The 22,171-nt window shown below is 42.0% G+C and overlaps 1 protein-coding gene across 2 annotated transcripts in view; it reads right to left on the bottom strand.

Annotated features, from left to right (window-relative positions):
• ATRN (attractin) overlaps positions 1 to 22,171 on the bottom strand; it is a 114,153-nt gene that overhangs the window by 16,346 nt on the left and 75,636 nt on the right. For both annotated transcript variants that reach the window (XM_040981760.1, XM_040981759.1), the window contains 5 exons: positions 17,790 to 17,883; positions 15,979 to 16,031; positions 13,149 to 13,243; positions 11,683 to 11,761; positions 9,956 to 10,113 (listed from right to left, as the gene is read on the bottom strand). In XM_040981760.1, coding sequence (XP_040837694.1) covers positions 9,956 to 10,113; positions 11,683 to 11,761; positions 13,149 to 13,243; positions 15,979 to 16,031; positions 17,790 to 17,883 — 479 coding nt within the window. The remainder of the gene's footprint in view (positions 1 to 9,955; positions 10,114 to 11,682; positions 11,762 to 13,148; positions 13,244 to 15,978; positions 16,032 to 17,789; positions 17,884 to 22,171) is intronic.

Raw genomic sequence — 22,171 nt, 5'->3', positions numbered from 1 at the left:
ACAAAGCTTGCCACTCTTGCTTATTTCTTGATTGGCTACCAATTTTAGGTATCCCTTCCTGACTTCCTATTCCCAGAAAAGCTGGTTTAGACCACCAGCTGTGCCCTCCTTCCCGTATGTTACAGCACTGCTTTTAGTGTCAATGTTGGCTCACGTATTGTCACTAGAGAAGCAGCCACACACAGAGACAGTGCCCATCACCTGGTTTACTTCCCAGATGCCTGCAATGGCCAGGGCCAGCCCAGAGCCAGGATTTTGTTTCTGGTCTCTACCTCCTAGGGAAGCACATCAGCAGGAGGCGGGAATCCCAAGCAGAATTGAACCCAAATGCTCCAGTACAAAATGGAAGTGTCCCAAGAAGCAGCTTAACTACTACACGAAATGTCTACTGTGGGAAACTATTAAAAAGAAGGCAATAGTAAGGAATGCATACTGTGCTCCAAATGGCTCATCACTCAGCTTTACTCTATTAGCTCATGGCAAATGTTGTTTCACCTGTATTTCATGCACTTTCCCCATGACTGTATTATTTGAGAGCAAACCCCAGGAGCCAGCACTGTAGCACAGCAAATTAAGCCATCACCTGTAATGCTGACATCCTTTATGAGCATTCAAGTCCCAGCTGCTCCTCTCCTGATCCAGCTCCCTGCAAATGTGCCTGGAAAAGCAGCTGAAGATGGCCCAAGTATGGGGCCCCTACCAATCACGTAGGAGACCTGGATGAAGGTCTAGGCTCTTGTTTTAGCCTAGTCTTGTCTTGGCCACTGCAGTCATATGGAGAATGAATTAGAGGATAAAAGATATTTCACCACCTCCCCCACCGACTCTGACTTTTGGATAAATAAATCTTTAAAAAAAATAAGAAGCAAATTCAAGACTTCCAATCTTTCACTCTTACTCACTTCAACACACAGTATATCTTAACTACAGAACATGTAAAATTAAAAAAAAAAGCCACTGGTGAAAGGCAGGAAAGGAGACTTTGAACAAGAAAGGATCATAGACTTCTCTTGATAATGAAGACCACAAGGTAGTTACAAGAAACTTACATGTTGTGTGCGACAAAGAAAGGCTTGCACTTTAAGTATAGTCTTGTTCTAGATGTATTTCATGGCACTACAAATCCCAAAAACTCTAGTGGTCTAAACAGCTTCACCATTTTTATACAACATTATGATGATGATGATGCAATAAAGATCAGAGGAGTTCAGAAAGTTTGTGGAAAAAAATCACCTTTCAATTCCATTTTCCATGAACTTTTCAAGGTACCCTCACATAAACTTGAGTGACATCACTCATTAACAATCAAAACGTAAGAGTCAAGTGCAATCAACAGATGAATACAGCTTTAATGGCTAATGGAGCGCTGAAACATGCTAGACATGGGTGGACCGTGAAAGCATTCTAAGTAAAAGATCAATGCCAAATGTCCATAACAGGCAAGTCCCCAGACACGGGGGGGGGGGGAGGGGAGGCGTGGCGGGGTCAGACTGACTGGTGGCTGCCAGGAGCAGGCGGGCAGGCATGGGCAGTGACTGCTAACAGGCTTCTTCCAGAGCTGATGAAAATGTTCTAAAATTGGTTGTGGTAATGGCTGCAGAATCCTGAATATATTAAAAACTGCTCATTTGTGCACTTTAAATGGGTGAATTGTATGGCATGTGAATTATATTTCAATAAAGCTGTCATTAAGAGAAAAGTACATCCCAATGAACAAAAACTTCACACATTCCTTGCTCAGTTCAGCAATCTTGGTAGGACTCATAAACATAACTTTAAAATCTAAATGAACACCCAGTTCTCAATATAAATTCTGTGTTGCCTTCACCAGTGAACACTGGCCTCTTACATAAAACGGATCAAACAGCAGGATGGAGAGGGCTTCACTATTGGTTCTACAGTAGAATCACAACTTTAGTAACAAATCGTTACCCCTGGGTCCTGGCTCAACCTTCCCACCTCTGCTAGCCCAGTCTTAATCCTGAATACATACCCCTTCAAACTTCAGGCATGGCTGAAGCCAGGGGGTCCCCAGAGGGGAAGGGAGAAGCTTTCAGAAAGCAAGGGATTGTAGGTAGGTACCCACTTAACAGAACAACTAGCCAGAAAACAGGAGTAAATGCCCCAACATACTAACTACCCACACACATACACATCTTTTCAATGTGGATGTTTTTGCTTAACTACATCTACAAAGATTTTTACAGTAAGCTTCCAATTCCTTCAGCTTGCAATTATAGTTTTGATCTGTCCCCAGTTATAAAAAAAGTATTTGGAGATAGGTTTAAAGAGCAGGAGCTGGAGCTTAGCAGCCCCATTTCACAACACCATGTGAACACGAGTTACTGAGTAGACAATCAGATTTCCTCACTTTACTAATGAGAATCAAAGGCAAAAGGTCCTTGTCTGCATTGAAAGCTACAGTGAAATTTAACTGAGCGGCCTTTAGTGCACCAGTTAGATCTTTCCCTACTCCCTTAAATGCTTACTCAGCTTGTACAGTTGTGAGCACCTATGTGGGTAAGAGCCACATTACAGCTAGGAAGCCAAGGCTCCAGAAAAACAGCGATAAAGACCTGCGAGGCTCTGTTTGCCGGGAACATGATGTATCTGCCCAGCAAGATGCCAGCTCAGTCCACACAGCACTCAGCCTGACACTGCCCCAATGCAGAGAGCCAGCGTCGACTGTGAGCACACTTCGATGCTACAGGCCTAGTGGCACCGTTTGTCAATACTGCAGTGATTTGTACCAAAGAGCAGAAAGACGCATTTTTAATAAAACTTACCTGCTTTTTCAACGAAAGCTTGGCAAACTAAATGGTGAGCACGCCATCATTTATTTTCACAAGTGCTCCTGTCTGCAGCTTTCATGAGCGGATCTTATTCAAGTGATCCAGACCAGGCAAAGAGTACCAAAAACACCCCCAGAAAATCAACACAGTTTTGATTCTTAAAGTTAAAATTACTACTTTTAAAAAAAGAAGCATGTGGAAGAGCTCCCTCTAGAAAGCAAGCTCTAAAGGCATTGCAGCGACTTTCAGGGGGTGGAGCAACAGGGCACTGGGAGGAAAAAAACTAGAGCTCGGCCCTGGCCAGACCCAGGCTATCTCCAGCACAAAAGCCTACTTATATGCACAAGGCCCTCCTTCCAGAGGAAAAAACAGCAGCAGTGAAAGTCAAGTTTTTCACTGAGAACTTCAGAAATATTAGTCAACTTACTAGTGAACTTTTCAGCTATAAACAAAAAAATTTTATATATTCAGTTAGATGTAGATTATGATGGGGTACACCAGGATAAAAATAAATAAAAAATAGAAAAAATAAAATAAATAAGCCAGTAGTTTTTGCTTACTAGAACCTAAATCAAGTATTTTACATACAAAATATCTAACAAATAACAACTATAACTCACTGTGTAGAGGCTGCTACCAAGTTGAAATTGTGCTTAGTGCAGCCTAGTGCTCAACTGCCCTGGCATCAGAAAGACAAGTGCCATCACTGCCCGCAGCCTATTGAGAGCAGGGAGAATTCTCTGGAGATTCCCACCTTGTACTATGCACACCCTGTGTATTCTTCACTGGTACAGGTGGGCCTGCCCTAACCAGGTAAGTCCTTTTAAAACATGGTTGACAGAACAGAATGAGAACTTAGAGACTGCCCAGTTGGAGCCAATGGCCTAGGATACCTTGTACCTAGGCAAGTGTTACACTGGTGGGAGAAAAGCTGCCAGTAGCTTCTGGGAATTCTGGATACGATTAATGCCAAATTTGTGTTAATTACAGTGTGCCAGCATAGTTACCTATTTTTTTAAAAAGGATACGTGAGGGGGGAAAAAACCGACGCACCAGCAGAGAATCTGGGAACCTGTGCATGAGTGTGCATGGGACTTGGGCAGGCAAGCAGAGCCCCACACCAGCACGCCACACCACTGGAAGACCAGGCTCAGGGACCTGCGTGCTCGTGGGCAAGGGGGCTATGGATTGCTCTCGGAAGTGAGTGTTGGGAAGTGTTGGAGGGAGGACTGCAGAGGAAGAATGGTATGGGTGAGGAATGACTTATGACTTCTGGGGGACTTCCACCAACCAGGCTATTGCACTTGCAGATCAACAAGAAGGATGAGATCGGATGGTCTGGAGGAGGAAAACTGGAAGACCTTTCTGAGACAGAGCAATGCACCCACCCATGTGGGAGACCTAACCTGGACTAGTTGTCATTACCCACTACTGCACATGAAAGCTAGGACTGAGGGCCAGCCTGGCAGGACGGGACCACAGTACCCAACACTGAGTATCAGAACAGGGGCTGGGTTATGTTAGGATGGGCCACGACACTAACCAGAACACAAGAGAACCAGGTCTGAGGGCAAACTCTGGGAGATGTGTGGACTCACCCCTGTAGGACTGTATTACCCACTGGTTTTCTCAAGAGCTGGGGGTGGTGGTGTCAGGCCAAGCTAATCATCACCTTGGAACTCACCAACACTCATGGAACTGAGGTTAGGAACAGGCCAGGTTGGTCCAGGTTGCAGTACCCACAGGTGCACCCAGAAATTGGGTGTGGAATGAGCGAGGCTGCAACATTCACCAGTACACAAAAAGGCTGAGACTTGAGTGCAGACTATGTCGAGTAAAGGTCTAACACCAGCTGGCATGGGTGAGATCTGGTTCTGGCAGTGGGCCTCGTGGGGAAATTGGGGAACCCCCCTGGTGGCCCATCACTCCTGTCACGTGAGTCAGGGTACATGTGAATCAGGCTGGACAAGGTTGTTTCCCTTGTTGGTAGGTGTGAGGGTTAGCTTGGGGGAGGAGAGGAGGTGTAGGGGGAGGGCGGAATGGGCAGGGTTGGGCCAAACCATAGCACACTGGCAAATACAGGAGCCAGGATTAGGTGCAGGCCATGCTAGGCAAGGCTATCACACCTATCAGTCTGCATGATAGCCAGGAATGGGGGGTAGATTGGGCAGGGCTAGGCTGCAATACCCACTAGCAAAAGTTGGGATTGGAGGCTGGCGGTGCCAGGCCAGACTACAGTATCCAATGGCAAAGGCCAAGATGGGAGAAGGGGTATTATGGACTGGGTGAGAGCAATCACCAAAAAGCACACAATCTGTGTTTGTGAGTGGCCTGGTAGGGGAGCTAAGGGGATATCCAAGCTGGACTGTGGTTCCTGCTGGTGAGTATAAGAGCCAGAATGGGAGTGATGAACTGGGATAAACATGGCTGTAGCATCCCTTGACATGAATGTGGACTGGATCTGTGGTGTACCAAACTTGGTTAGGCTCCAGCACCTGCTGGTGTTCACAAGAGCCAGAGTGTGGAGGACATGCTGGGGGCTAAGTCTTGGTACCCACTGAGCAATGTGAGAGCCAGGTCTGGGACTGAGTCAGGCAGGGCTGTAGCATAAAATGGTTAGAGCCAGAATGGGTGCGGGCCTGTCAGGCAAGGACGCTGTACCTGCCAGTGAATGCCACAACAGAAAGTGAGCCATGTCAGGCTGCAGTAAGCACCCACTGGTGTGCATGAGATCTACAACTGGAGGTAGCCACACAGCAGAGATTAGGGAACTCCTTTTGTCAGGCACTATATCTGCTGGTGAGCACAAGAACTGAGGCTGGGAGCAACCCAGACCAGGCCAGGTCATAGCAAATATGTGGGTCAGATTCGGGGATAGGCCAGGTTAGGCCAGTTCATAATACCAACTGGCATATGTGAGAACCAGGACAGGGTGTGGGACAGGGTGGGTTGGGTCACACCACTAGCCACTATACATTGGGGCTGGGAGTGGGGACTGACTGGGCTGTGCTACACTGCTGCACATGCCAACATGAGCTGGAACTTGGGGTAGGCCAGGCCAAGTTAGGTTGCAATACCCTCTGGTGAATGCCTAAGTGAGGTGGGCCAAGCCAAACTGGGCTGCAGCACCCAACAGAACACGTAAGACCTAGAGGAGGGGTGGTGAGCCCAGGATGGGGGCTGTACTGTGGGGGTTCCCCTGCAGGGCCATGGCTCCTGCTGATGAATGTGAAAGCTGGGATAGGAGCAGACCAGACTGGTCAGGACTATAAAACCTATTGGCTTGCATTCAAGCTGGTTTAGAGGGAGAACCAGGCTGGGCTAAATGACCATATCCACTGATGTACACATGAACCAGAGTAAGTGCAGCCTGGTCAGGTTTTGCCACAGCATTAGCTGGCAAGTGAGTGCTAGGACTGGGGGCAAATCCTATTGGGCAGGACTGCAGTACTGCCTGGAAAGTCCAAGATCCAGAACTGGGAGATGACCTAGTAGGGAAACTGTGGGCATCCTTGATGGGCTGCAGCTCCCACCAGTGAGCATGAGAACCAGGGCTTGAGACAGGCCTGGTTGGACAGGTGGTAGCATCAGCTGGCATAAGTGTGGGCTGGATAATGAGGTTGGTCGGACAGAGCTAGGCTGCAGCACCCACTGGTATGTGTGAAAACCAAACAGGATGTCATTAAGACATACTGGATCAGTCTGTTGCACACAAGAGCATGTGCAGGAATCGGGGCTGGGGGCAGGCCTGGTGGGGGCTATTGGGGATTGCTCTGACTAGGCTGAAGTTTCCAATGGTGTGTGTGAAGATTGTGTGTGGGCAGGGTTTGGCTGGGCCACGGCATCTGTTCCTTTGTCTATGAGATGGGGCTGGGGACAGAAATGAGCTGGCACACATAGGAGTCAGGTCTGGAGAAAGCTTGGGTGAGGTTTCTTTGAGGACTCCCGCAACTGGACCACTGGCCTTAAAACTTCAACCACAAGGAAAATCACAGGATCTGTGGTCTGACTGTGGAATACAAGTGTCAAAATGAACCTCCTCGGTTGCTGAAGCCTGTGCACTGACAGCATGCCCAGATGCACCTGGGGATCATGGAGGCCTACAGAGGATGTCTAATACTATGGCATAGGATGGAGGGCAGAACAAATTAGACAACTCTCCCAGCCAAGCTTTGACACCAAGTATCAGAGAAGAGTGGAGACTCTATGTCAGCCAATGGACCTTGGAAGAAGTTCCTCAACCTTGGAGCAATAAAATCAACAGCATCTCAGAACTATCACAATCATTTCAGCAGTACCCCCGGAACACGTGCCACTTCAATGACCCTAGCTTGACACTGAGTAGCCATCCCTCATCCTCAGGTACAGGTGTGGTTAGCCTGCTGGAAATGGCCCTCTCCTGTCTCTCCCCCCAGAAACAGGAAGAAAAAAAAAAGATTGGAAGCAACTGTCTCATCCAATTTCCCCCATTCCTTGGCCCATGCCACCCTGATCAGTGGTCTACATGGATGTACATCCTTCTCAACTGTGTAAACATAATCAAAAATAAAATAAATTTCTTTAAAAAAAAGGAAGTCACAAACATCTGAAGCTTCAGGATGTGTGTATGTGTATTCATATACATAAAGACCCATGACATTACAGTGAAAGGCAAACCACACAGATGATGGTGGTCCCATGCAATTATAATGGAGCTAAAAATGCCTGACACCTAGTGACATCATAGCTGTCTACTGTAGTGCAATTCATGCTCATGCTGGTGTCAGTTACATTGCCAGCTGAGTCAAGGTACAGACACACAATCAGGTACAGTATACACTGCTTGATAATAAAGGACTATGTTACTGAATTATGTATTTATGTATCTTTACTGCTATTTCAGAGGTAACTCCTACTTACAAAAATTTTTACTGTAAAACAGCATGCATTCAGGCAGTAGCTGCAGACATCTGATGTGTTCTGTGTCTCTTGGCTGGCACAAGAGGCCTTGGCCTACTGTGTAGGTTCATTGTCAGGACTCGCTGTGATGTTCACACAATGACAAATTACCCCCGTGTTTCTCAGAATGCATCCCTATTGTTAAGCAACACATGAACATACAGCAACTAGTACACAGAGTATAGATTTGTAAGACTTCTTTCAGTCAGCAGAATTTCCTTGCGATTTATTACAGCAGTATATCAATAATCCATTTCTCTTTATTGCCATGTTTTTCCACAGTGGATGTGCAGCACAGCTTATTTAACCATTCATCTGCTGAGGAAAGTTTGGGTTGTTCCCAGTGTGGCCTACTGTGAATAAAACTGCTCAATTCTGGCACCTGGTTCACAGATGCTAGACACACTGGTGTGCAGGTTTCTGTGTGAACATGAGTTTTCATTTATCTGGGATAAATAATCTGGAATGCAACTAGTGGGTGACAGAGCAAGTGAAAATTTAATTTTATAACAAATTTCTGAACTATTTTCCAAGTGGCTGAACCACCTCACCCCACTACCAGCCATGTATAAGAGGTCTGGTTTTGCCCCACATGGCTTTGATGTTCTGTTTTTGGCTTCAGTCATTTTGAATGTTGTGGAATGATAACTTGCAGTTTTAATTTGTATTTATCTAATGGCTATTGGAGCTGAACATTTCTCCATATAGTTACTTGCCATATATATTTATATCCTCTTTTGTGAGGGTCTTCTATCTTATTTACTATTGAATTCTGAGAGTTCATATGTTAATATAACAAATTCTTTGTACATTCTTGTACATTAATTATATACATATCTAGAAAAAATGATTCAAAGTGACCCAAATAGAAAGAGATAATCCAAAACCCTGTAACTACTAATGAAGTTGAGTCCTGAAATAAAATATTAGAATCAGATGATTTTAAGTACTCTTATTCCAATCTTAGTCTTTCAGAATATGAAAAGCAGAAACCTTTCTCAAATTATGATCAGTAAAGGTTAATTAAATCTTGATATCAAAACTACACCAAGGACAAAGAGGAAAACTGTTAGACATTTTTGTTCATGAAACAGATATCAAAATTCTAGTCTAGCTGTTAGCAAGTCAAATCCAACAATCTGTAAAGTTAGGAAACAGCATATTAGGCCTAGGCTGGCTTTATCCCAAGAATCCAAATAATTTTTCAGACCCTCACTGGGTTGGCCAAAGTATTAGAAGTAGATGGAATTACTATGGAACCCATACAAAAGTAGACAAGATCTGAATCCCAGACAATCCCAGAGTTTAAGAAGGGGCCTTTTCTAAAATGTCTGGCCAGACAATCAGGAAAAGGATGGACCATGAAGGCAGGTGTGATTCGTCATGAAGAATTGGGTCCCACAGGGCAGTTTCTAGATATGCTGAGTGAAGAAGGGAATGTGCAGGAGCTGAGGCGGGCAAACTAGAAGGATAAAATCACAGGCCATCTAGATTGGAAAAGGAGACAGTAGGGTGTGAAAAACTGCAACAGTTTCCATCCTCCACATTCCAGAAAGAAAAGGATCAATAGGCATTTAGTCCTAGTCCAAAACATGAAGACAAAACCACCAGAATTAAGTTCCAATCCCACTCTAAGCAGTCAGGGCTGACTTGCTTTGGAAGTTAATTGTGCTTCTGCAGGTCAACATACACCAACAGCCCAGTCCCGTCACCACTTTCATGGCCACCACAGTCACCTATCCCTGGCCCCCACACAAATTGAGGAGATGAGAAGTGTTGAGTCAATGCCTACCAGAGGACAGGAGTATAAAACCTTCAAATGGGGCTGTGAGTTTCCCTGGGAATGGAGGACAGGGGAATGCTGATGAGAATGCAGGCTGCAGTAGAGAGCATGAATCGCATAAGCAGCAGCCTTCCAGTTCACATACAGAGAACCTGAAGCAGAGATGCTCCATGATTTATACAGGAGCCAGAAACCAAACCTTTTAGTCACCAAATTTGCTATATGCCAATGTGCTTTCAAAAAAAAAACTTAGCAATTTCCTTCAGAAGTAGTTCTTTCTTTACAGTATTCATATACTCAGCTCTTCCTTGCTACTCAACATTACAAAGGCAAAGCAGCTTTACGCATTTCATTAGCTACAAGTTCCAATTTAGTGAATAAAGACTTCTCTAAAGAGATGCCACCATCTGTGCAGGTATGAGACTAATAAAGCATTTCCTACCTGAATTTTGATGGGCCAGGTGAAATTACTGACATAAACAAAGAAAGTGATATTTGGGTGGTTGCGAAAATCAAACTTCTCATTTGAGAAGCTATCTTTGTACTCCTTAATGTTGGTTTTTGAAACAACAGGCATCTCTTCTCCAGCCTGGGTTCCAGCTGTTAGGAAGGAAAGAACGAAATAATTAACATTTACTGAGCAAGCCATGACGTCCTAGGAGCAGCCTTTAAGAACTCAGCAACTCCCTAACTGACCTCATTTACAGGCAAGGATACTTGAGGTGCAGAGAAACTAAGTAATCCACCTCAGGTCACATGGCCAGCAAGAGATGGAGTTGGAACCTGAAGTTGGGCTGGTTGATAAGACAAGCCTGTGCCCTTGACCAGACTGTTTTATCAGGAACATCTACAACTTTACTCTGCTCTAAAATATCCAACATGGCCATGAAACTAGATACTACAGGAATCTCATTAACAACAGTGGCAATTACCTTGTAACATTTGAATTCCTCTTCATTCCCCTTTATACTGGTTGACAATGCTCTAGACTCCCTCACAAGGGACAACAACTCACTCCTCATTTCCTAACCAACAGTGGCCTCAAACCCACTGGTAGCAAGGTGGAAGGGATTCTTCAAGCTGCCCAATCTGGAGTAACTCCTTCCTACTCCCAGACAGTCCTACAGTGTTTCACTCTACTGCAGCTGGGAACTCCAGTTTCAATAAAGATCATGAAATGGACTTTGGCCCTCGTCTGAGCGCTCAGTGACAAATCTTCATTGAGACAGTCACTGCACATCTCTCCTGGGGTCAGAGATGCTGCCTTTTTCCAGACAGCTACTCTCACAATTCAGATTCACAATTCTCTTCACTGCAAGTTCCTGAATATATTTTAAATGCTGCACAATCTTTAAGCTATGATAAACAAAGCAGCATGCAAAAGTAGTGGTTTGTGCTCTGACAAAAACAAAACTACTGTAGCAGTAAAAATGATCATGATACATGGTTAACATTTAGTGACAATTTAGCTTCAAGAATTGCTTTGAGTCCTCCTTTTTTATCTCACTTAATGCACCCAACACTCTACAGAAAGAGCTGCTTTCCTACCTCACTCACACATGAGTAAATTGATTCAGAAAGCACACGTATCTTGGCTCAGCAGCACATGTGATGCAGGTAAGCTAGGGGCAGAATGGAAATCCAGGTCTGACCACCCAGTAACCAAGTTATGCAATGGTTACCTGCATTAACCTTCATTCAGATTTTCTGCCCAGTGTGTATTTAGAGGATCACAGCAAGAAAAACAAGACAGAAAATTGTGTACTTTGGGGGCTTTATCTTATTTCCAAGATATTTTTCTCTTTATCTATAAAATTTGTTTATTTAAAATGTTCTCCTCTCTTGAAACTACAATCATTTGGATTTTTTCTCCTGAAACATAGATGTGAAGGATGATGGCAGAGGAGAGTCAGTGAAAACAATCTGAGCCAGATGCTGGAGAGCCTTGGTAAATATAACCTAATTTAATGTATACTATGATATCACTTTCTAGAAGACTAATTCCTGAGAGGGTATTACACACTTGCTCAAGGTCTCACAGTAGGTTCAATGACAAAGGTGGGTTTCCAGCCTGTCTGTCTCTCACCAGAGCACTCCTTTCCCTGTTCTTACATAAAATTTCTTGCCCATCACCTCCACCTGGGAGGTGTTCCCTAGGTGAATATTTACCTGAGAAGCTGGCAGCCCAGGTGATGTTGAGGTTGAAGTTTTTAGAGGCATTGATGAACATGTCCAAATCCCTGTTTTGCTGATGAAAGAAAAATATGGAAATGAGCTATTTCCAGATTTTAAAAGGTAAAAGAATAGCTAAATTTAAAATGTTCTAAAAGTCTTGAGGCATTTTGTAACCAAAAATTTTTTACAATTTATGCAATATACTCACTAAACAAAATTTCCTTTTCTTTCCTATATCTAACTCCATTAAAGAAACACCATTTCTTTTAAATAATGTTTTATTTGAAAGGTGGAGTGACATTGAGAGGCAGATTATATTTATTTATATTTATATTTATTTATAATTTAAACTCATGCACTTCTGAATTTATGGATTATCTGAATTCAGTGTAAATTTCTCCCAAACCAGAAATGGTTTTAAAAAATGCATATAAAGGAGGACTGCACTATAAAGCCAGTAAAGCTGCTGCCTGCAGCAATGGCATCCCACATGAGTTCCAATCTCACTTGCCTTCCAGCTCCCTGCTAGTGGGCCTGAGAAAGCAGTGCAGGGTTGCCCAAGCACTGGGGCCCCTGCACTGGTGTGGGAGACCCAAAGCAAGCTCCATGCTCCTGAATCCGTTTCTTGGTTTTAGCAGCTGAAAAAAATAGCTCTGACAAAACCACTGAGCCAAATAAAAGAATACTATGGTAAGTAATTAACAACACTGAGTTTAAATTTTCACTGAAATTTGACTAGTAAATCTCTTCCATGAGATCAATTAATTATTTCTGCAAATTAACCAGATGCTGTATTTTATATTTAACAAAAGGATTTAACCATGTGCAGATTCATCACTTTAAAGGTCTTAAAACAGGTTAGAAGATCGAGATTTTGGAGGCTGGTACTGTGGTACAGTGGGTTAAGCCACCACCTAGTTAGAAGATTAAAGTGTTTGGAACAATTTTAGACAGTGCTTTTAACAATTTAAGTGGATTCTGGCCAACTTCATGATGGATCCAATTAACTCTTTGCTGTTTTACTTTCTAACGAGGCCAAGAATCATTCTAGGAACTGTAGTGTCATCTCTTCTGCCTCCCCACAGTAATATTAGTCAGCAGTTTCTCGGCAAATGCTCTAAGCCTCTGCTCAGTTTCTGTAACATTTTAAATCTGGGTTTGGTCATTTGCCATCTGAAGGTGGAGCTTCACTTCTCTCCTTCACACAGGGCTGCGAAGGGCTGGCAGGTAAACCACATATGTGTGTAAACAGCGTCAGATCCTGGTCAGTCTTATTTTTAATATTATTTTCCCCTGGCTGATGGAAAAGATATTCACTCTAACAATGTTTTCCTGCACCTCTGAAGATCATCTTGGACTCTTCTCTGGAGACCTCTGCCAAGGTATGGCTTCCAGCCGTAATGATCAAGAAAGATATGTACACACTGAAAACAAACAGAAAAGCTTGAAAAAAAGCTTACCTCATCAGGAGTAGCCACAAAATTGATGGCTGTGTAATAGCGGTCATCTTCCTGGGACAGGCTAAACGTGAACTGATAGTCAATAAGAAGAGTATCTATAGAGTGAAAGAAATGTATATTTTAAAAAGAAAACCAAACAAAATACACAAGTTTCTAGACACACAGACCACTAACTTCATAAACGTAACAAGCCAAGCACCACCTGTAAGCATTCTGTCAAAGCCAATCAGGTTTGATTTGGGTTAACCCACTATACCCTCTGTAGATTATGACTCTAGCTGAGATTTTTGGCCCCAACTTCCCCCACAATTATTGACCAAACATCTATTAAATGCTAGGTTTTGTTTAAGGACACAGATGTAAATTAATGATGTAACAGAAACCAGGACTCCACCGAAAAATGTCTGATTATCAGGTCTGAGGCAAGGAATGTATTCCTTGGTTATTTTATTTCAGAGAAGAAGAAAGTACCTAAAGACTAACGTGATGTGGCAAAAGAACATAGCTTTCAAGAGAGCTTACTGGCCAAGGCTGCTACGATTTAACTTTAAAAAGCATATTGCACAATTTAACAATAACAACAATACTTCAATAAAAAATAAGCAAAGAATTTTAACAGACTTTTCTATAAGAATTATGTACAATGGACAATTATTATCAGGGATATGCAAATTAAAGCCACAATGAAATAGCATTTCATATCCATCAGAAAGGTTATAAAAAAGCCCAAAGAAAATGCTAAGTACTGGTGAGAATAAGGAAATCTGTGGCAATGTAAAATGGTCCCACTGTTACAGAAAGTAGCATGATAGGTTCTTCAACAAAATTAAAAACTAGTTACAAGAATACAATGATTACGTGATTCCACATAGATGAAGCACCTAGGTTAGTCAAATCCATAGAAACAGAAAACAGAATGGTTGTCGCCAGGGTTGCTGGGACAGAAATGGGGAGTTGCGAAGTTTATTTTTAACCATCTAAGAAACCGCAAATGGTTTTTCAAAGGGTGACAGCATCTCACACTTCCATGAGCAATGCAATAAAGGTTCCAGGTTCTCAGCACCCTTTCTAAAACGTGGCGGTGTCTTTTTGTTAGACGAGATAAACAGAATTTAATAGGCTCAAGTACAAATATTCACTGATGTACTTTCTGCTTCCACATTTCAAATAACCTATAACAAATGTACAGCTGTACAATTCTGCTATATCAAAGGCTAATATTCATAACTACCTGAAGAGGTTGAATAGTCTTTTTTGTTTTAATAAACCTCTACCCTGGCCCAACCATACGTATGGTGAGGCCAACTGTGTGTTTGTGTGTGTGTGTGTGTGTGTGTGTGTGTGTGCGTGTGTGTGTGTGTATAAAGAGACAAATTGGAAAAGACTGAAAGGATAAATGGACATGAGATTATAGCTATCTTCTATAAAGTTCTGGTGTTACCTTTTCATCCTAGTCATTTCCAGGGCTCCGTATTACTATAGTTTTGATGTGCTAATCCCTAATAACTCATGATGCTAAATATTTTTTAATGTGTTTACTGGCCATTCATACCTCTTCTTTGTTGAAATATCTATTCAAATCTTTCCCTGTTCTTACTTGAAATTTTTTTTAATGAAGGTTCTTTATAAATTCCATATATAAAGTCTTGATCAAATATGATGCATAATTCTTTTGTCTATTCTGTGGGTTTTGTTTTTATAATCTTTCATTTAATTTTTTATTTTTAATATTATTTTAGTTATTTGAAAGGCAGAGTTACAGAGGGAAATGGACAGAGAAAGAGTTTTCCATTTATTGATTCTCTCTCCAAATGGCAGCAAATGGTCACAGCTGAGCCAGGCTAACGTCAGGAGGCTGAAATTCCATTTAGGTCTTCTATATGGATGGCAGGGGCTCAAAATTTGGGCCACAGGTTGCTGCTTCTCAGTCCCATTAGCAGTGAGCTGGACTGGAAGTGGAGCAGCAGTGACTCAAACCAATGCTCATACAGGATGCTGCCATTATACAAGGGTGGCATAATCTGCTGCATCAAACACTGACTCCAAATTTCATTTTCAAAATATAGGTTTTAAATTTTGATAAAATCTCATCAATTAACTTTTCACTTAGAATTGTGCTTTTGGTATCACATTTGAGAACTCTTTTTAGCTACCTAAGAAGTTTTCCTCCAAAACTTTTTACCCATAAAGTCATACTCATAGGTTCTAGGTAGACTTGACTTGTGAGGATGCCATCTAATCCAATACAAGTGACATATAATTACATTACATTATTAATAACATTAACTCCTCTTCTCTAGCTCCACAATCTGGCCTACCATATGGCTCCTCCTACAGGAGACAGACATTTACCCATAATGACCTAGTCACCTTGCTATAATAATTTTGTACTTTACTTTATATATACATTTTTAAAGAGATAGCTAACAGAAATCAGTTGCAGAGAGAAAAATAACAAATTTTCAAAAATTCGACTTTTCTTCTATATCCTGAAATAGAAAATATGATGAACCCCAACAAATGGCAAATAAAGTAAGATTTCAAGGGAATTCAAACAAGGACAGCCAGAGGCACATACTTCTGTGCTTTATCCTGCCCTCTGCAATGGACACACTAACACAAACCAAGACTGCAACTAACACAGCTTAAAACAGTGTTCGTGAATGTAGTGGCTGTCACAGAAGACGAGCACACCAAGTCTGGGACACTTCTGTGAGTGGTTCCTACAGATTCCGATATCAATTGGCCATTTTCAAATCACATTAATGAAAACAATGAAGTCACACTCAACCACTGTGCTTTTAGAAGCAAGCAAAGCCAAGACACTTACAGTAACACGTTCCCTTAAGGGGGTTTCCCTGGTATCGGTTTTCTACCTCACACCTACAGGGAAGAAATAAAGATTATTTTCTATTTAAAGCAGAATCAATGTTCATTTTAAAATCAAGCAGATATTTTAATATAAACTACAAATACTTTCTTAGTCATGATAATTACATGTTTCACTATTATTCAGATCAGAGGGCCTAACAAGAGTTCATAAGGATTCTTAAATGCTAATTGCCTGGCAGTTCATATCACCAAGTTACAACTGACAACAACTGCCAAGGCACATGACATAAAATCAAATGCAAGAAATCTAAATCCTATTTACCAAAAATATATTTTTGCTCTTGTGTGGATTACATATTCTTCTAAAAATGCAGTTAAAAATTCATTTTTTCAAATATTCATTTCTTACTTCCTTCCTATTCTCTCTGGATAAACTGACCCCATTCTTTAAATAGAAGTGAGAGAAAACTAAATATCACAAATCACTTCAAACAACACAAAAGCAAAAGCAAAAACAAAACAAAAAAACTCCTGAACTAGTCTGAAGAAAAAAATAACCTCCACTCAAAAAGATTCATGAATTTCCTCATAGATGTTCATCTGTATATATCAGCAAAATCCAGTCTCCCAGTTCACAAAACCGTCTAGGCAAGCCCAACAGCCATGAACTAGAAGAGGAAGAGAAAGGTGAGGGGAGAGGGGACACTGTGTCCTTTCATCTAGGATGACAAGGGTCCCCACTTCTAGCTAGTCTCTAGATAAGACTGGAAGGTCTCTCACTAGAGGTCACTGCATGTCTTTAAGACGTACCCTAACTGATGGTAAGAGGTTTGCTTTTGCTCTATCACATTTTTGTGTAAAAGGACCTGGATCCAAAATTTAATCATTGATTAGACTTTTCTTCATATATCAGCTGTAAGGCAGCATGAGACTAGTAAACATGTATGCTGATGAAAGCTATAAAACGTCACAAACCTATTATTTGCTGAACACTCCTACCAATGACTCAGTCACTGGTGACATTTTTTTTTCCCATTGTTCTTTAAGGAAAATAACATTTACCAATGCCATATGTGCTTCTCTCAGTTTAATGTTTTAATATGAACCACTACTTAAATCTACTCCTGAGAGAATGAATAAAACTGGTTACAAGTGTTTTATGAAGTTTTCCAGTTAATATCTCATGTTTCAACTCACCAAGACACCAAACACAGGCATTGCTACCCCTCATAGATTGTGAGGAAAGTGAAGCGAGTGCAGTTCAGCTATTTGCCTCAAGAGCATCTTGCTCAGTGGAGGCACGGCTGGGTCTGAGCCCCAAGTCTGCCTGACATCTGCATTCTCAAACCCTCCCCTGGGAGATGTTGAACACCTTTCACCAAGGACAATGCTGGAGCAGGAGGGATGTGTTAAAGGCAAGAGAACCATCTCTCGTACTAGTCTAACAAAACATGAAATAAATAAGTACCGTTACTGGACACCATCTCTCTCAATTAGCTTTTGGGTACGAGTGCGATCTCCTGCTATGTCAAGCCTTGAATAACTTCAAGTCAAAGCAACAAATTCAAATGACCCATCCAGAAAATGTCTGTGTCAATAGTAAAAACTGCTACCCTGACAATCTTCTGGGGTTGGAAGGTGACCTGTGTTAAGCAGAAAGGGTGAAATTTCAACCGGATCAACTTGGGGATCCCTAAGCACCCACAGGAACGAGGTATGAGGAGAGGATAGCTCCCGGGGTAGCCATCTGGCAACTACCCAGCCCTCAGTCTTCAATCCTCACTGGTGGGAACGAAGCACGCTACTCACAGCTGGCACTCATCCCCTTTGACGCCCTTGGTGGTACAGAAGCACTTGCCCGTGTTGGTGTTACACAGTGACGCATGTCCGTTGCACTTGCATGCTGGGGAGAAAGAAACAGAATGGAAACCACACTTGGCTTTAACAGACATTGACAAAAGCAATTTCATCTGAATTGGGTTTAATAGGAAAAGCAAACTAAACTAAGACATTTACATGAGTAGGATTCACTATTTTTCAGCTAATAACTTATCTCTAATAATTTAAGGGCAATACTCTGGGAAGCAAGGTCAAAGGACTGGAGGAAAAAGAATGCTGATTCCTAGGGCCAACTGAAGCAATCACTACTGCTCTTTCTGATAGTCTCTGTCACTTGATGATTTTTTCTTCCCTTCCATAAACATGAATGCAGCTCTCTAGTAAGCCAGGTACTGGATCAGGGTACAAACTGGCTTCTGCTGCCTGAGCTGAGTGGACCTCATCACAGCCATGTTTTGAGCCCCACCAGGGCCCCTGCCAGCATGGGGTTCCCTAGGAAGCCCATTAGCACTCAGCTTTGCCTCGTCCACCCATTGGCTTTACAGAAAATGACTCTCCTTTCTCCTTCCTCTCACCACCTCATCATATCTCTACCTTTCTCACCCAGTATGAGCTATAACAAATTCCACAATCCAGTTGGAATAAATTAAGACTTCTTGTGCTCAATATTTTTCACTTTATACCCTGTTTTTCTGTGAATAGATAAAAGTTATTAGACTGGAGAGAGGTATATATATATAAAAATAAGCCTGCTGGGGGTGGGGAAACATCTCCAAAGAACTCTGAAAGAACAGTGCAGGGAAGAACAGAATGGATGCCTGATTCAGAAGCAGAAATGTTCCAGGTTCGAGGAGTGCTAGGGTGGGGTGGAGTGTGGTTTGGTTTACTGGTGAAAAGGAGAGGCTTGAAGTTTGGGGTTGAATCTTAGCTTGTCTGTACCTTGGGCCCACTACTTGTTTCCTTGTCCATATGATGCAGATAACAACAGTACTGATCTCACAGAGTCATTCTGAAGATTAAATGAAGTCATATATGTATGATACCTGAAACGCTGTAAGCATCCAACAAACCCTGGCTATTATCCTCAGCTAAGGACTATGCAATTGTAAGGGGAAAATATTCAAGACTTAATGCCATTCAGTATTTTTAAAACTATGCTTCCTATTATGGATTGGGTCTATGAAACATAAAGCAAGTTCTACATCATGAACAACTGTACTCACTCGATATCACAGAGGACAATTTGATTATCCTGGATAGCATGTACTACATGTGGTTCCAGATTGACCACATCCCAATGTGAAACCTGGGACAGGTAACTTCATCTGGTGGATGATCGCTATTAATACACTTGGTTAGGACTCAGTATGCTACTTGTCTTATCCCCATCTAATAGGTAGAGTTTACTTATAAGGAGTGGGAAAACACTTTTACTGAACACAGTTTAATCCAAGTCAGACATTTTATTTGAGTAATGGGGAATGGCACTACAAAAGGTAATGTTGATTGTCCATAATTGCATGGTTCTGTGCCAGGGAAAGCTCTGATGGCTTTAACCTCAGTGACAACTCTGCCAATCACATTTCACAGAGGAAGAAACAAAATTCCAGAGAGGTTAAGGGACACAGAGCTTGAACAGCTCCACTCTTTCATGATCGGGGATCAAATCCTCGGCTAAGTTAAGGAGTCTGGAAGCAGAATTTGAGAAGTACAGACTTCCTTTCTTTTTTATTTTTCCTACTCAGAAATTCAAGGTCTTTCAATCAGAGATTAAAATTGAAGTAATGAAAACAAAATCGGTTCACTGATGTCATCATATTAAGAATAATGTCAACTTCCATTTCTGTCTTTTATATATGTATGTATATATGTATATATGTATATATGTATTTATATATGTATATATATGTGTATATATATATATATATATATATATGAGTTCCCATATGCTAATTCATTCTTCAACTGCTCACAACAGCCAGCACTGGGCTAGACAAAGTCAGGAGCCAGATCAGGTTAGCTCCAAGCTGCGTAAGGAACCTGTTGCTTTGCAAATATCTGAAGTTATACAGATAATGAGGCACACAGTGGAACCCACAGAGCATGAAGCTGGTGTGGCCACAGTCAGGGAGCACAGAGCCACAGGAACCTCCTCCAAACACAGTGATGACAGGGTGAGTCATGATGACAGAAGCAGGAAGTAGCTGAGTTCTGGGAGAGCAGTGCAGGACAGAGAAGCAGATTTATGGGATGACAACCAGAGATCCAGACCATTTCTGATCATCCAGTAGACAGTAAAGCTGACTCCCTGGATGTGAAGGAACCCAAAGAAGAAAAGAAGGACCAACAGGAAGAGGTGGTGGATTCATGACAGAAAAAGACAAAGAACAAGAAAAATGCAAACAAGAAGAAAAAATCACCAGCTCCTGTAGAAACCCATCAAGATGTAAAGGAAGAGTTAATCTGTCAGGACACAAAGCCAAATGAGGTTAGTAAAGAACAGGTAAAATCTGGAAGCACAAAATGAGGTGAATGAATATCCAAAACAGGCAACTGTGGCAGGAAGCAATTAAAATATTGAATGTCCAGAAAAATCCTGAAGTCGAGATGGACAAAAACTTCACCAAGATGATAATACCTAAACAAAGGTAGGAAAGGTAATAGTCGATGGAGGTACATTCACTTTTGAAAATCATACAATCCAATCCCCAGGCACTAGTCCTAGTCACAGGGACTCAGATAAAAGTGTTAAAAAGGTAATGCTAAAAAGGATGGCAAGGCTCAAGGCAATTCTTCAGGAAGAGAGAGCAGGGTCAGCAACAGCAGCATCCTGCACAAGAATGAAGGTCCCTCCAAGGACAGCAGGAATGCCTCTCACTGCCATGTCATGTCCAAACACCAAAGTCAAATAGAAGAGAAAACTTTAGATGGCACTAGTCTGGGAAAGCATGACTTGTCCACCCCAGCAGTAGCAATGGGGGCCTTGAGTTCAGAAAGTAGAGCAGCTCCAAGAGGGGATGAGAGGGCACAGGCAAAGCTGAGTGCACCCTCTTGAAACGTGGGCAGATAACAGAAGGCAGATGTGTTGTGGATCGGCCTGTAGAGAGGGCAAAGGCCCACAGGTTCTAATTGTCTCCAATCTTCACCAGTAATGTTTATGCAGAGTTCTGTGTCTGCAGAGATGTACTGACAACACCAAGGTACCTGAGACTTTAGGTTACAGACTGTAGTTGACTTACAGGTTTATAGTTAATCATTGAGATCATCACCCTGATTAGAAAAGACACATCTGCTACCAGGGTGTTATCACTTACAGCAATCCAGTACTATCAAGCAGTAATATATGGGCCTGGAGTGGTGGCCTAGCAGCTAAAGACCTCGACTTGAACACACCGGGATCCCATATGGGCGCCGGTTCTAATTCCAGTGGCTCCACTTCCCATCCAATTCCCTGCTTGCAGTCGAGGATGACCCAAAGCTTTAGGACCCTGCACCCATGTGGGAGACCTGGAAGAGGCTCCTGGCTTTGGATCAGTGCAGCACCAGCCGTTGCAGTCACTTGGGGAATGAATCACTGGATGGAAAATCTTTCTCTCTGTCTCTCCTCCTCTCTGTGTATCTGACTTTGCAATAAAAATAAATCTTAAAAAACACACAGTAATATATATACTGCTTACATGTCATAGTAAAATGAAAACACTGAACACTGCCAAAAGCTGATATCAATGTGGATATTCTTGATCAAATCTATAAGCAGCTGAATGAAGTGATCAAATAGCAGTCAGATTGCTGTGTCATGGGTATAATTTGTATTTAAACTAAATGGATCCCACTGAAATATATCTTTTAATATTTGACTTCAATGTATATATCATAATCTACATGGTATTCAGCATAAAGGAGATAGATGACCAAAGCATGTAGGTCACAGAATGATCAGACTTGCACCTGAGGACACTCATCTGCCTTTACCTCAAAGAAGGGTTTATATTATACCAGTGCTTTTGGACTGCCTTGTTGATGATGCCTGAATTTGACTTGAGATATCATTCAAGTTCACTTCATGCTGATGATGTACCAAACCCATGTTACACAAAAATTTTGTTTTAAAGATTTTTCTGGAAGTGACATATTGAAACCGTTTTTTATAGTATAGTATTTGGGTGGGAGCAGTCATTTAAAATATTTATTTATCCTTAAAACCTTTGTTTGAAACTTGAATCTTTATTCAGAAGAGCAATACAAAAGGTCACTTGCTTTTGTGCAAACTACTATTAGACATTTGGTTATATTTTTAAAGTTGAATCATTTTTAGTATGTTGGCTTAAGTATGTTTATTTGCTGTTTCTCAT

This window comes from Ochotona curzoniae, unplaced genomic scaffold (assembly GCF_017591425.1).
Source record: "Ochotona curzoniae isolate NIBS_2020 unplaced genomic scaffold, NIBS_Ocur_1.0 contig_3520, whole genome shotgun sequence".
NCBI lineage: Eukaryota > Metazoa > Chordata > Mammalia > Lagomorpha > Ochotonidae > Ochotona > Ochotona curzoniae.
The sequence above is the reverse complement of the archived record's forward strand: the minus strand, read 5'-3'. Positions and strand labels throughout refer to the sequence as shown.